Raw genomic sequence first — 14,723 nt, 5'->3', positions numbered from 1 at the left:
TATGGTATCATTAGCTATACGCACACATATGACATCTAATACTGAAAAGTAATCTGAAAGAATAGGTGCACTTTAAACTTTCATTGTATAACTCTAGCTCTGTTCAAACCACCATCATGTTTACCACTCTTAATTAGTATAACAGATACATATTCAAATAGATCCCAACTTAATGGTATTAGTCAGGTTTCTCTAAGGGCACCAGAATAGTTGTGCACACTCAAGTTCAGTATTTGTGCTCTGTAAAGAACCATAATCCAAATAGAACAGAAAAACACACCCATGTGTACTGCGCTGAACTAAAGTTCAAACTCAACTTACAAAATTACATATGCAAAATGAATACATTCACTGTACAAGCATTGTACAAAATTAGAGCTATGAATCTATATTTTATATCATATGTAATTCAGCCCTAAATAAAGCCAATCTGTTAGGATCATCCAGAAGTCATGTGTGAGCATTTCTAGGCTCCTACATAATGATCCTTTATGGCTCTATTATGGATGAAAAAATGAAATGTCTCGCTGCCACAAATTTTATAGTACTGTTTATATGTGCCCTTTCTACAATGTACTTTTCACACATCATTGTCCATTATCCTGTGCCTTTATTATAGTTAAATACGAGAGTGATTTCCTTTCCTATGGACAATCAAATATTCTTCAGCAAACATATTGTGAAGTTTTATCACCTGAAGCTGTTAATTCCATCAGTACAAGAGGCTCCATTCTTGCAGGGTCCACTTTGACAATCATCAATATTTTGTTCACATTGTTTGCCGGTATATCCGGGGGGGCACACACATTGAAAATCTCCCTTCAGATCCTTACATTCACCGTTGTTTACACAAGGCTTTGACAGGCATTCATCTATTTCTATTTCACAATTTGTACCTGGAAAAAAATAAAAAAGATTGAACGGATTTACACACAATTAGTGAAGGGTGTCAGTGGCCCCCACCACTATATACACATTTGTGGTCTAAAAAAGTAGCTAATTACACTGCATGCCATATTTGTGACATAATTTGCTACATCTTGTGCTTCTTGACACTTTCCTAAAGTGACGATAAAAGTAGTGGCCCACTCTATTTACTAAGGCCTCTTTCACACTTGCGTTGTCCGGATCCGGCGTGTACTCCACTTGCCGGAATTACACTCCGGATCCGGAAAAACGCAAGTGTACTGAAAGCATTTGAAGACGGAACCGTCTTCCAAATGCGTTCAGTGTTACTATGGCACCCAGGACGCTATTAAAGTCCTGGTTGCCATAGTAGTAGTGGGGAGCGGGGGAGCGGTATACTTACAGTCCGTGCGGCTCCCCGGGCGCTCCAGAATGACGTCAGAGCGCCCCATGCGCATGGATGACGTGATCCATGTGATCACATGATCCATGCGCTTGGGGCGCCCTGACGTCACTCTGGAGCGCCCGGGGAGCCGCACGGACGGTAAGTACACTGCTCCCCGCTCCCCACTACACTTTACCATGGCTGCCAGGACTTTAGCGTCCCGGCAGCCATGGTAACCACTCTGAAAAAGCTAAATGTCGGATGCGGCAATGCGCCGAAACAACGTTTAGCTTAAGGCCGGATCCGGATCAATGCCTTTCAATGGGCATTAATTCCGGATCCGGCCTTGCGGCAAGTGTTCCGGATTTTTGGCCGGAGCAAAAAGCGCAGCATGCTGCGGTATTTTCTCCGGCCAAAAAACGTTCCGTTCCGGAACTGAAGACATCCTGATGCATCCTGAACGGATTTCTCTCCATTCAGAATGCATTAGGATAATCCTGATCAGGATTCTTCCGGCATAGAGCCCCGACGACGGAACTCTATGCCGGAACACAACAACGCAGGTGTGAAAGAGCCCTAACTTATGCCAGAAATTGGCATAAGTTATAGCTGACGTCTAGAACAGCCCCTAGCTGATGTAGATTTCAGTTTCTGGTGCACGGACCACCAGAGATCTGGCATCTGCCTCTAAGTTAAATTAGGTGCATTTCATTCTGGTGCACAGGGATCAAGACTGGTGTTTGGGAATGGCAGTCTTGATAAATGTCCCTCAGTATCTATCACAGATGCAGCGAGGCTGAATGTGCCATGTGCCAGCAGCGGGTGCTGTACCGTCTGTGGATTAAAGTCATTCTATAATTGTCCAAGATAAAGCTTTCCCCAATAGCTGAAATTTATAATAGGCAAATAGAATTTGCTTCCATATTGACACAGTGAATTTGCTTCCATATTGACACAATGTTACCTGGATGTGTCATCTAATCGCTGTCAGTTGTAACATGATGTAGCAGCGACTGTACAACACAGCAATATATTGTTGTGATACAAAGTCACTGAAACCTGGCTAGTATATAGGCCTGATCGGATAGCAAGAGAATTTATGTACTTACATTTTTTTTAAATTTCTAGATTTCTGACATACAGTACAGACCAAAAGTTTGGACACACCTTCTCATTCAAAGAGTTTTCTTTATTTTCATGACTATGAAGGCATCAAAACTATGAATTAACACATGTGGAATTGTATACATAACAAACAAGTGTGAAACAACTGAAAATATGTCATATTCTAGGTTCTTCAAAGTAGCTACCTTTTGCTTTGATTACTGCTTTGCACACTCTTGGCATTCTCTTGATGAGCTTCAAGAGGTAGTCCCCTGAAATGGTCTTTCAACAGTCTTGAAGGAGTTCCCAGAGATGCTTAGCACTTGTTGGCCCTTTTGCCTTCACTCTGCGGTCCAGCTCACCCCAAACCATCTCGATTGGTTTCAGGTCCGGTGACTGTGGAGGCCAGGTCATCTGGCGCAGCACCCCATCACTCTCCTTCATGGTCAAATAGCCCTTACTTTCAAAGTTTTCCCAATTTTTCGGCTGACTGACTGACCTTCATTTCTTAAAGTAATGATGGCCACTCGTTTTTCTTTACTTAGCTGCTTTTTTCTTGCCATAATACAAATTCTAACAGTCTATTCAATAGGACTATCAGCTGTGTATCCACCTGACTTCTCCTCAACGCAACTGATGGTCCCAACCCCATTTATAAGGCAAGAAATCCCACTTATTAAACCTGACAGGGCACACCTGTGAAGTGAAAACCATTTCAGGGGACTACCTCTTGAAGCTCATCAAAGCAAAAGGTGGCTACTTTGAAGAACCTAGAATATGACATATTTTCAGTTGTTTCACACTTGTTTGTTATGTATATAATTCCACATGTGTTAATTCATAGTTTTGATGCCTTCAGTGTGAATCTACAATTTTCATAGTCATGAAAATAAAGAAAACTCTTTGAATGAGAAGGTGTGTCCAAACTTTTGGTCTGTACTGTATGTGGGACCTCTTTAAGTTGACTTATACTTGCGGTCCTATAGAAAACTCTGTGAATTAAACCCAATGACAACTCTCATCTCCGCACTGTTGGCCTAATTTCATTAAATAGTATTGCCTTTATTGAACTGAGATATACAGTAAAGAAAAGGACTATGCTTTTTCATTAACAGGAACTGAAATCACCAATAGATGAGCATTGTTAATTTCTTGCCTGCAGTTCTTAGAGGGACATAGTTAAATACATTTTACCCATTGGAATACCTTTCTAGGATGTGATACACAGAGCACACTTTTTGTTACCCCTTGACAATGGCAACCAATCAGTTCCCTAGTACCAGCCAGAATGCCCACAGTTGTCTGCTATGGTACTGGCAATGCACCCTGTGTCTCCGTCAGACTAAGTTCCTTCAATGTTAGTCACTTTCCCCCTACAATGCTTTTTTGCAGAAAGCTAGGAATTAGACATCACGTTCACGGCCTCTGTTTAACGAATATTCTGGGACATACACATGAAACATGTGCCATACAGATTCATCTTTCACCTATAGGGTCCAATAGTACAAAAATGTATATGTTTAAATTATACACTTTACTTGATATCATCTTCCATGCTATCCCATCCTTTTTTGTTTCTTTTAGCAGTTAATTGACATATCCTGGCCAGAAGGACGTTGAAAATGCGCACTCCTTTAGGCTCCATGTATTTAATGTAACGCAATAGACAGCTATAGAGCTTTTCCAGTAGACACACTAAATGTGCATCACCAATAATGAACCTAGTCTTAGTTTTAACCATTGCCTATGCTCATGAGCAGTTCTCGAGTAGGGTCTCCATAGAAGGGTGAGGAAACAACAAGAGAGACTGTTACTTGCCTCTACGGTACACAAGGCTATAGAACAGCATGAGGATACATGTGTATGCTAAAGCTTCATGCCCCTTAACTCCTTTCACATGTGTTTGGCCAAAATTATATGTACTGCTTGTGTATTGTATGAAAGAGGACCATCAATGACCGACGTTCTGACTGCAGAAAACCAAGGCAGAAACATGAAGAGCTGTTGTTATTTGTGCTGATCATAACAGTACATAAAGACTACTTAATGCAATCCAAGGTCACTTGAAGCATGCAATATCATCTAATAAGTAGCCTTCTAGCAGGGAATTCCATGGGATCATAATCACTATCTTCTTTGATATTGAGGTGGATTATTGCTGAGAGCAGACAATAGACATCTGCAGTGAGCCATGGTGCTGAGAAAATTGGCATTTACTGTTCTCTGCAGGTGCCGTAGACAAAGCGCTGAGACCGGCTAGATCTGCAGGATATTATTCTTTTTTTTTTTCTTTTTTTTAGCCCGTGAAAATCAAAAAAGATTACTTAGTTTATGATTGTTGATGGAATGCACTGTGCATAGACAGCAGCGCCGACATGAAGCCAACATTATATAAAACCAAATGCTTAGGAATAAAAGAAAGCTGATATTAGCCAAGGTGACCTGGTTAATGTCCTCGTCAGCTGGATGTCTTACATTTTAGATATTATATATGCAGAACATCCCATTGTCATTGTTCGAAGCAGTAACAGGTTGTTATCCTTTTAAGTATGAGAAGGAAACTCGCAGCAGATACAGGCCCTTTCTTCTCACTAGAGGGTTCTTAATAACAGAGTGAGAAGGACGGTAATGAATACAAAGCAGGGGTTAAACAAAAACTCCTGAATGTAGTGTGCACAGGTCAGTCAAGTATAATATGGCCACATTTTATGTCCGTTAATGTAGATTGATATACTGTAGTCAGTGTACCACCATGGGATGCTCTTCAGTGCTGTGGGCAATGAAAGAATGAACTATAAAATGCAAATGTTCTTTTTGAAGTATACTTGATCAAGCAGAGCATCTTTTAATCATCAGTCTATAGCTTCCACTACATATTTGATTTTTTTTCTATTAGGTTCTCTTCAGATCAAACTTTCTCTATACTAAAAATTGCAGTATTTTCGAATATATACCTCCAATGGAAGGCTGTGAGATATGTTACTGTATAGGCATAGGTGGCATATGTTGTTCATTGACTCTCATTTAAAAAATATATATACATGTACACAGGGGCATAGCTAAAGGCTCATGGGCCCTGGTATAAGAGTTCAGCTTGGGCCCCCGTCCCTCGGTGCTTTGTGGCCCGGGGCAGGGAAGAACATAGCCTTCGTGCTGCTTGAGGCAAAAATGTAAATGGCACCAAAATGCCAAATTGTTGACCTAACCCCTTCCCTCCAGCCAGAGGTGTAACTTGACCAGTATGCACTTTGTATAATACCGGTGTCTTATTATGTGGCTCAAGGGTCTTTGGATCCCCCCCGTGCTCCTGGGCTTAGAAGGGACTGCTACCTCTGCACCCCCTATAGCTATGCCCCTGCATGTACAGGATGCAAACTGCTTTCCTATACAGTAAGAATAAAACAAAAGTATGCTAACACCTAGAGGCCTAGCATAGGCATCCATGAGATGTGCACAGAGCCGCACACAGACATAAGACCAGCTTATTAATATTTGTTGGCTGCCAAAAGCACAGCAGCTAGATGTATGATGGTAGTAGGGGAAGTAATATGATGTTTTCCACCACTCTATTCACCAGTATGGCATATGTCCTGTTAGAGTGGATACTGGTACAGTGCTTTGTTTTAGTGCACCACTATTAAAGAGTATAACAATTTTATTCATTTATATAGCACTTACATATTCCATAATTAGCCTTCATTTATTTTTTTTATAATTTTCGTTTTTGGATGGTTGGAAAAACACAAGCACAGGAGAAGCTACTCAGTGCAGCTGTTGGTGAGATTCGAATCCAGAACCTTAGCTCTACAAGGCAACAGTGACTATATTTTTTGTGCCCTTTCTTGGTATTTTTGTCTCCTGCGGCATTTATTTTTTCCCCTCAAAATATAGTATGCTCTAGGTGTGTCATTTTAGGGCAGTAAATACTGCAGCTGCCTTTGTGACCTGAGATTATGATTTTGGAGCAGTGTTTATGCATTTTAGAACCACCAATAAATGATATGTAAAGAAAACATAAAGCACATAAATATATTACATATAATATTTAATATATAGTACATAAACACCGTACCTGAGCCATTGCTCTATTATCCTAGGTGTTTATACTTCTAGTAAAGTCATATTTTAAACTGTACTTGATATGACATTTTGGTAACGAGAGCAGTTTCTATATTCTCATTAAATCTACCGTTACTAACACACCCTGCCTGTATGCTGCCTTGGATCCATGATGAAGCAGGCAATTTGGTACAGAATTCTAAATACATTCAGAAATAAATTGTACAGGTTTAATAGAAAGTCAATTCATTACTTCACCACAAGATGTCTCAAAAGTCAAAAAGGATTTATTTCGGAGCCTGTCAACTTGCGTGCATTCCATTAATGAACATTCTCCAGCCAAAGAACTTTCAGATTTTAAATGTTATATTTTGGCTTTTCTCGCTTATGACAAAGAATTATTTCAGATCCTTGTGCAGCTTTTGATCAGACATATGAGTACCGACTGCACAGCTGGGTCAGTTGTGTTATTCCAGCAAAGCTGTCAGTGCCAAGGGCACATCCCACGATGTATGAGTATATCATCCTGTCATCATGAGTTCACCATCTCCATCTGACTGGGTTTATTGGTTTTACTCCTTTTTATTCAGCTTTTTGCTGAAATAGAACAGAGTAAATCCTCCTTCAACGAGTATTACCTCTGCCCCTCAAACCTATGTAGATTAATGCAATCGAGAATCAGAATTGCCACATACACTCTCAGACAAGAAAGTGTGAGGACTCATGCACACAACGCCTTTTATGGAAGCACATATAGTCCATAAAGGTTTGTAAGAAAGACCTGTAGGCATTGTTTGTGTGGGAAATTCATCTAGGTGAGAATATCTCCATAAAATGACATGCGATAGAGAATATTATTTCACAAGGTTTAACAATCAGGCTCACAATTAAGCATACATGAAATGAAAGAAATGAAATACCCCCTGCGCCTCTGTATAAAATCTGGGATAATAAGCGAGTGGCAGAGCAAGCTGTGTTCACGTTGTAAATGGTTAATTCTCATATTACCCACTTAAAAAGGTATGTATATTGATTTAATAAACATTAATGTTGCCAGATGTCTATTTCATGTGTACACTCGTGGCCAAAAGTTTTGAGAATTACATAAATATTGGAAATTGGAAAAGTTGCTGCTTAAGTTTTTATAATAGCAATTTGCATATACTCCAGAATGTTATGAAGAGTGATCAGATGAATTGCATAGTTCTTCTTTGGCATGAAAATTAACTTAATCCCAAAAAAAACTTTCCACTGCATTTCATTGCTGTCATTAAAGGACCTGCTGAGATCATTTCAGTAATCGTCTTGTTAACTCAGGTGAGAATGTTGACGAGCACAAGGCTGGAGATCATTATGTCAGGCTGATTGGGTTAAAATGGCAGACTTGACATGTTAAAAGGAGGGTGATGCTTGAAATCATTGTTCTTCCATGGTTAACCATGGTGACCTGCAAAGAAACGCGTGCAGCCAGCATTGCGTTGCATAAAAATGGCTTCACAGGCAAGGATATTGTGGCTACTAAGATTGCACCTCAATCAACAATTTATAGGATCATCAAGAACTTCAAGGAAAGAGGTTCAATTCTTATTAAGAAGGCTTCAGGGCGTCCAAGAAAGTCCAGCAAGCGCCAGGATCGTCTCCTAAAGAGGATTCAACTGCGGGATCGGAGTGCCACCAGTGCAGAGCTTGCTCAGGAATGGCAGCAGGCAGGTGTGAGCGCATCTGCACGCACAGTGAGGCGAAGACTTTTGGAAGATGGCCTGGTGTCAAGAAGGGCAGCAAAGAAGCCACTTCTCTCCAAAAAAACATCAGGGACAGATTGATCTTCTGCAGAAAGTATGGTGAATGGACTGCTGAGGACTGGGGCAAAGTCATATTCTCTGATGAAGCCTCTTTCCGATTGTTTGGGGCATCTGGAAAAAGGCTTGTCTGGAGAAGAAAAGGTGATCGCTACCATCAGTCCTGTGTCATGCCAACAGTAAAGCATCCTGAGACCATTCATGTGTGGGGTTGCTTTTCATTCAAGGGAGTGGGCTCACTCACAATTTTGCCCAAAAACACAGCCATGAATAAAGAATGGTACCAAAACACCCTCCAACAGCAACTTCTTCCAACAATTCAACAACAGTTTGGTGAAGAACAATGCATTTTCCATCACGATGGAGCACCGTGCCATAAGGCAAAAGTGATAACAAAGTGGCTCGGGGACCAAAACGTTGACATTTTGGGTCCATGGCCTGGAAACTCCCCAGATCTTAATCCCATTGAGAACTTGTGGTCAATCCTCAAGAGGCGGGTGGACAAACAAAAACCCACTAATTCTGACAAACTCCAAGAAGTGATTATGAAAGAATGGGTTGCTATCAGTCAGCAATTGGCCCAGAAGTTGATTGAGAGCATGCCCAGTCGAATTGCAGAGGTCCTGAAAAAGAAGGGTCAACACTGCAAATACTGACTCTTTGCATAAATGTCATGTAATTGTCGATAAAAGCCTTTGAAACGTTTGAAGTGCGTGTAATTATATTTCACTACATCACAGAAACAACTGAAACAAAGATCTAAAAGCAGTTTAGCAGCAAACTTTGTGAAAACTAATATTTTTGTCATTCTCAAAACTTTTGGCCACGACTGTATGTAATGTTATGTTTTGCTCCCACTTTGTTTGCGCACCCGTTGGCTCTGGGGCCTTGAGGGCTGGTAAGCAAATTGATGAGGTAAGTATGATATATATTTTTATTTATTTTTACACTATTTCAGGTAAAATTGATTCGCTACCACGAAACATGAGGAAATTCGGCTTCCCAGTGAATCAAATTTAACCAGAAATTTGGATCAAAGTTTACTTTGTGGACTTTAATTTGCTTAACACTAGTCACAATGCAGGTGGGAAGGATATTCTTAAAATGACATTGTCTGGTGTCAGAGCGTGCATGTGCAGGGTGACCACATGAGGGGCCTGTGTTTATTGCTCAAAATGAAACGGCTAGTGAGACTGCCAGTGTGAGTTATAGAAGGAGACCTGAGAATCCAAATTGTCAGAGGGGTGTTATCCAGCAAGGCCTGAGTGTTGTTAGGTGAGCATTAGGTAAAGTCAGTGAGAAACTGTACGGGCTCATGCACACAAACGTATTTTCTTTCCGTATCCGTTTGTTTGTTTTTTTGCGGACCATATGTGAAACCATTAATTTCAATGGGTCCGGAAAAAAAACTGAATTTACTCCGTGTGCATTCCATTTCTGTATGTCTGTTCCACAAAAAAAAAAAATAGAACACGTCCTATTACTGTGTGCATTACAGACAAGGATAGTACTGTTCTATTAGAGGCCGGCTGTTCCGTTCCGCAAAATACGGAATGCACACAGACGTCATCCGTATTTTTTGTGGACCGCAAAATACATACGCTCGCGTGCATGAGCCCTAACAGACATTGCTGGTTCAGAGTGTGCTTTGGAAACTCCAGCCCAGAGGTTAGAAACAGAGTGAATGGCAATCAAAAGTGAGAGACTGGTTACTCAGGAGCATAAGGCCAGTAAATTCCAGTCCTATTAAGTGGGTCGACTGGCTAATCCCTCCTCCTGTGAGCAATAATGGGTTCAGGTATTACCAGTTACAGTTGACCTGTGTAAAGATATGATGAATTGGTGAAAATGTACTCTGACCAATGTATTGCTGCACTGCTGCTGTTGCCAGTAAAAAGTGAGTTGTCCAAGACACCTACCTGGGGCTTCTGAGCAGAGTACGTATGTAGCTGGTTCCTAAACTGCCCTGAATATTGTAGGCTTAAGTAAGTGCAAAGAGAGGCGGTATATTAGTGTTAGGTACCCATCTGCAGAAGCCACCTTGACGCCTAGTAGATGGGCCCGACACACGTTTGATCAAATATGTGCGCAAAGAGCTTCTGTTTTTCCATTTATAGTAGGTTAAATACCACTTTAATTTAGAATGATCCCCATTTCTCAGCTCTATTGTTTGAAATGAGGGCTGTCACCTCCAAAATCAAAGTGTTCATGCTACCATATAGAATAAGTGCCACAAATAACCAAACCTTTCTCGTGAAAATGCAGTCCTCTCTAATCTGGAGAAATATATTTTTTTTTATAAAAATGAGATTTTCTGTGCATCGCTGGCGGGGCTGATCTGTTTGTTAGACCAATCTATAGCACCATCTAGCATATCTCCCTCTTGTTAAACTGACAACTCTGAGATTTCAGGGTCAGTTATGAAGACACAGGATACCAGGTGATCGCACAAAATGGCCCCACAAATGGTGCCTCAGAATCCTTTTTTGCATAAAAATAACCAGATAACCAGATTTTCACAAGAAAGATATGGTTATGTTTCAGACTCTCTACACTACATGGCAGTATGCTTACTTTGAAACTGATTTCTGAGGTGACAGACTCCCTTTAAGGTTACCCCGCAAACCATCAAGCATATTGTGCTACAATATGAGTTCCTGTAACCAACAAGCAAACTGAGTGGCATTTACTAATTACTTTACACAAAAGTAGTGGAGTATAAAAGTCACAAATTATGGAGCCAAAAAGGAGTGGTGATAAAATGGGTGGGGCTTAGAGGGAGGCGTGGTGCTTAGTGTGGCCCACTGGATTTACTATAACTTAGCTAGAGGCTAGCTACACCTGCTAGCCTCTAGCTGGTGTAGACTTCAGTTTTTGGCACATGAGCTGCCAGAGATGCACCTAATTTATTTGTGTCGTTTATAGCATTTGCTGAAAATATTTTGGAGTCTGATTGCTATCATGTAATTGTTATATGCTTTTAGGGTAGAATATGTCCCTAATGTGGCATCTGGTTGATGGCATTGTTCTGAAAAAATCCTCCATGTGAAATCAGAGACTTACTGAGGTACTACAGGGCTCTGTACACTTCTTTGGGTCCCATATTTTGGCTATACATGCCTCAGAAGTTTAAACACTTATAGGGACATTTACTAAGACAGGCGTAGAAAATAATAAATGAGACAGGCCGGGCGGGACGTCCACCTCGTAAAAGTGGACTGAGTGGGAAAAATTGCAGATTCGGACACAAATCCCCTTTGCAACCAAATTTGCGACAAAAAGTGGCGTACTTCGCAACATACATGGCCACCTTAGTCTTGTATTGGCTGGAAAAAAAAAATAGACTAATCTCACTCTAACGAGTGATCCAATTATTGTGTACAACAGTGATTAATACGAACATACAGGAGGGATAATGCTATGTGGTTGATTTTCAGGGACCTAAATCCTATAGTTTCAGTGAAGGGAAATCTTAATGCTTCAGCATACTAAGACATTTTAGACAATTGTATACTTTATTCAGAGGGGGGTAATCCTAAAACATAACATTTAATAATAATGCAGATAAAATATGAAAGAGTCCTAAATAAAGTGTGCAAAGACAAACATTGGGATAGAGGGTTATGGGCCCCCAATTGACGCAATGGTAATTATCCCAAATGAAAAACATACAAAATATATAAATGAATATAAAGTGTGCAGCGGCACTAGTAACCAGCAGGTCCTACCAGTACCATGGGACGGACACCAGATCGTTCACCACCAGCTGTAATCGTTGGATGCTTATCCACAGATGAATTTCAAATAGACCAAAAATTCTGGCAGTGATACACTGCTGTGCAGGGTCCCTGTTCAGGCCTTATGGCTGACTAGCCGTATAACCCTGATACTAGATTATATGTAGCAGCCTGACCACAGGGCACTCGTCCTGACAAGGACGACCCCTTCCGGAACCTGTCCCTAAGATCTAAATTGCTATATGTCCCTAAAGATCCACAAAACACTCCCTACACACATGTTTCACTGCCAGGACAAAAAAGCAGTTTATCAGGGGAGATGGAAAGAGATATAAGGGGTCAATTTTTAGATGAATGATTAATCCCAAATCATGAGCTTGACACGATGAGTCAGCTAGCAAAGAGGTATACCAAGATGGTGGAATCCTCAAGGGGTAATCTCCAGGTTAAGAGGTAATGAGTGGTGCAGTATATGGATGGATATACCTGCACATGGGACGCCAACTACACTAGCACTCCCACCACATTTAAATAGTTACCTGATTCCCGCTGTCGCCACCCACAGTATCAGTGACCAATGAGCGCACCCACGCGCCCGCACGTCGGCGCATGCGCCCATTACAAATCAGGAACGAGACATGCAGCGCAAGGAAGTGCTTGAGGAAACAGAGCACTCTTGCGCATGCGCGATCTCGAATCAGTCTCTGGAGATCACGCTAGCCAGCCGTAATGACAGCGGCAGTAGAAGCAATACACTATACCTCTTGCTCCCATGTACTCCTTGGTGGTGAGATGATCGGACCTCAAATCACTCCGGCCCACAATCGGACCCTATATTAGAAAGGTATTTAGAGGCTATTTATCATATACAGGATAGAAAATAGACAACTGGACAGTGGTCCAACAGCAGAAAACGGACTATAGCATTAACAAATAGATATTGTGGAGGCCATCCACCAATAAAACCATTGTTTGTGGCACACAAAATAAATATAGAAAAAATAAACAAATCATAGATTATGACAGCGTGGAATTATCAGAAAGCAATAATGAGATAGGTAACTCATTAGTGCAAGGACGCTCGCTAATACTAGAGAGATAGGTAACTCATTAGTGCAAGGGCTCACGCTAATACTAGAGAGAAGGGGTAACACCACTAAACTATATATGGCAAGTTAAAGACTAGGACATAGAGGAGCTGATAAAACTAGTCAGACAAATTATATACGTGATGGTATTATCCAGGGGCAACTACTAGTTCACAGGAAACAACTGTAGCTCAGTTGCTCATTGAGACCTGTTGGTGTAACTGTCCGTAAAAGAAAGATCCAGCGTGCCTCAGGCTGCAGCAAGATCTTATCCCAGTCTCCCCCACGTTTGGGGGGGTTAACTGCTTCAATGCCCTTGACTTTAATGTCCCTCCAATCTCCTTGGTGAAATTCACATACATGGCGAGCCACAGCCGTGTCTCGTCGCTTCTCTATGTCCAAGAGATGTTCTCCTACACGCCTGCGGAGCTCCCGTTTCGTTTTTCCTATATACTCCTTTTGGCAGATACACGTTATTTTGTATATAACACCAACAGTCCTGCACAAGATAAAGTCTCTGATGCTAAATCTGCGTTTAAAATTATTGCTGAAAAAGGTCTTGACTGTGGTGACACTATCACAGGCCACGCAGCCGCTACATCTGAAACCACCTAAAGGGCGAAGACTCAGCCAGGTGTTTGGTGTAACAGGTGGAGAAAAGTGACTGTGCGCTAATAAATCCTTGAGGCTCTTGCCTCTCCTGAATGTCACCTGTGGGTACTCGTGTAGAACATCACGAACATCTGGGTCCATCAAAAGAATAGGCCAGTGTCGCCCAAGAATCTCTCGTGATTCTTTAGTGGAACTATCAAATGTGGTGATAAAGCGTATCCTCCTGTCTCCTTCCTGCTTTTTTGGGGGGATCAGGAGTGTGTCTCTAGGGGTGTTGGCGGCCTTCTGGAAAGCCTTTTTCAAAACCTGATCTGGGTAACCCCTGGCCCGAAATCTCTGTCGGAGATCTGCAGCCTGATCCTTAAATTCTTGCTCCTCTGAGCAGTTCCTCCGCAAGCAGGTACTGCCCATACGGAATTCCTCTCTTCAGTTGCAAAGGATGACTACTTTGTCAGTGAAGGACCAAATTGGTAGCTGTTGTTTTTCAAAAAATATTTGTGGACAGCTCCCCTCCACCTTTCTTGGATATACGTACATCCAGGAAGAGGGGTGATTTATCATCAACCTCATAGGTGAAACGGAGGCCGATAGTATTATCATTGAGAGATTCCACAAAAAGTTTGAAGGCAGATTCGCTGGCATTCCAAATTATGAGAATGTCATCGATGTACCGGGCCCATAAAATTATGGGCTCGGTCATCGAATCACCCTCGCCAAAGACAGTCGTAGCCTCCCACCAGCCCAGGAGCAGATTTGCGTATGACGGCGCACAGGAACAACCCATCGCCGTTCCCCTGAGCTGGTGGTAAAGGCGACCGTCAAACATAAAGAAGTTATGTGTGAGCAAAAACCTGAGCAATTGAAGGACAAATTCATTATGAGCCATGAACTGCCGTCCACACATGCTCAGGTAATAGCTCACTGCCTTCAATCCTGCCTCGTGTGGTATGGAGGAATAAAGAGCCTCAACATCCACACTGGCTAGGAGAGAATTATCGTCAATGCATATCCCAGCTACCCGCTTAAGAAGGTC

General features: G+C 41.6%; 1 protein-coding gene across 5 annotated transcripts in view; it reads right to left on the bottom strand.

Moving 5' to 3' along the window:
* SVEP1 (sushi, von Willebrand factor type A, EGF and pentraxin domain containing 1) overlaps positions 1 to 14,723 on the bottom strand; it is a 459,579-nt gene that overhangs the window by 188,022 nt on the left and 256,834 nt on the right. For all 5 annotated transcript variants that reach the window (XM_040417268.1, XM_040417271.1, XM_040417270.1 and 2 more), the window contains one exon: positions 695 to 896. In XM_040417268.1, coding sequence (XP_040273202.1) covers positions 695 to 896 — 202 coding nt within the window. The remainder of the gene's footprint in view (positions 1 to 694; positions 897 to 14,723) is intronic.

This window comes from Bufo bufo, chromosome 2, assembly GCF_905171765.1.
Source record: "Bufo bufo chromosome 2, aBufBuf1.1, whole genome shotgun sequence".
NCBI classification, from domain to species: Eukaryota; Metazoa; Chordata; class Amphibia; order Anura; family Bufonidae; genus Bufo; species Bufo bufo.
This window is presented reverse-complemented; position numbering and strand designations above follow the sequence as displayed.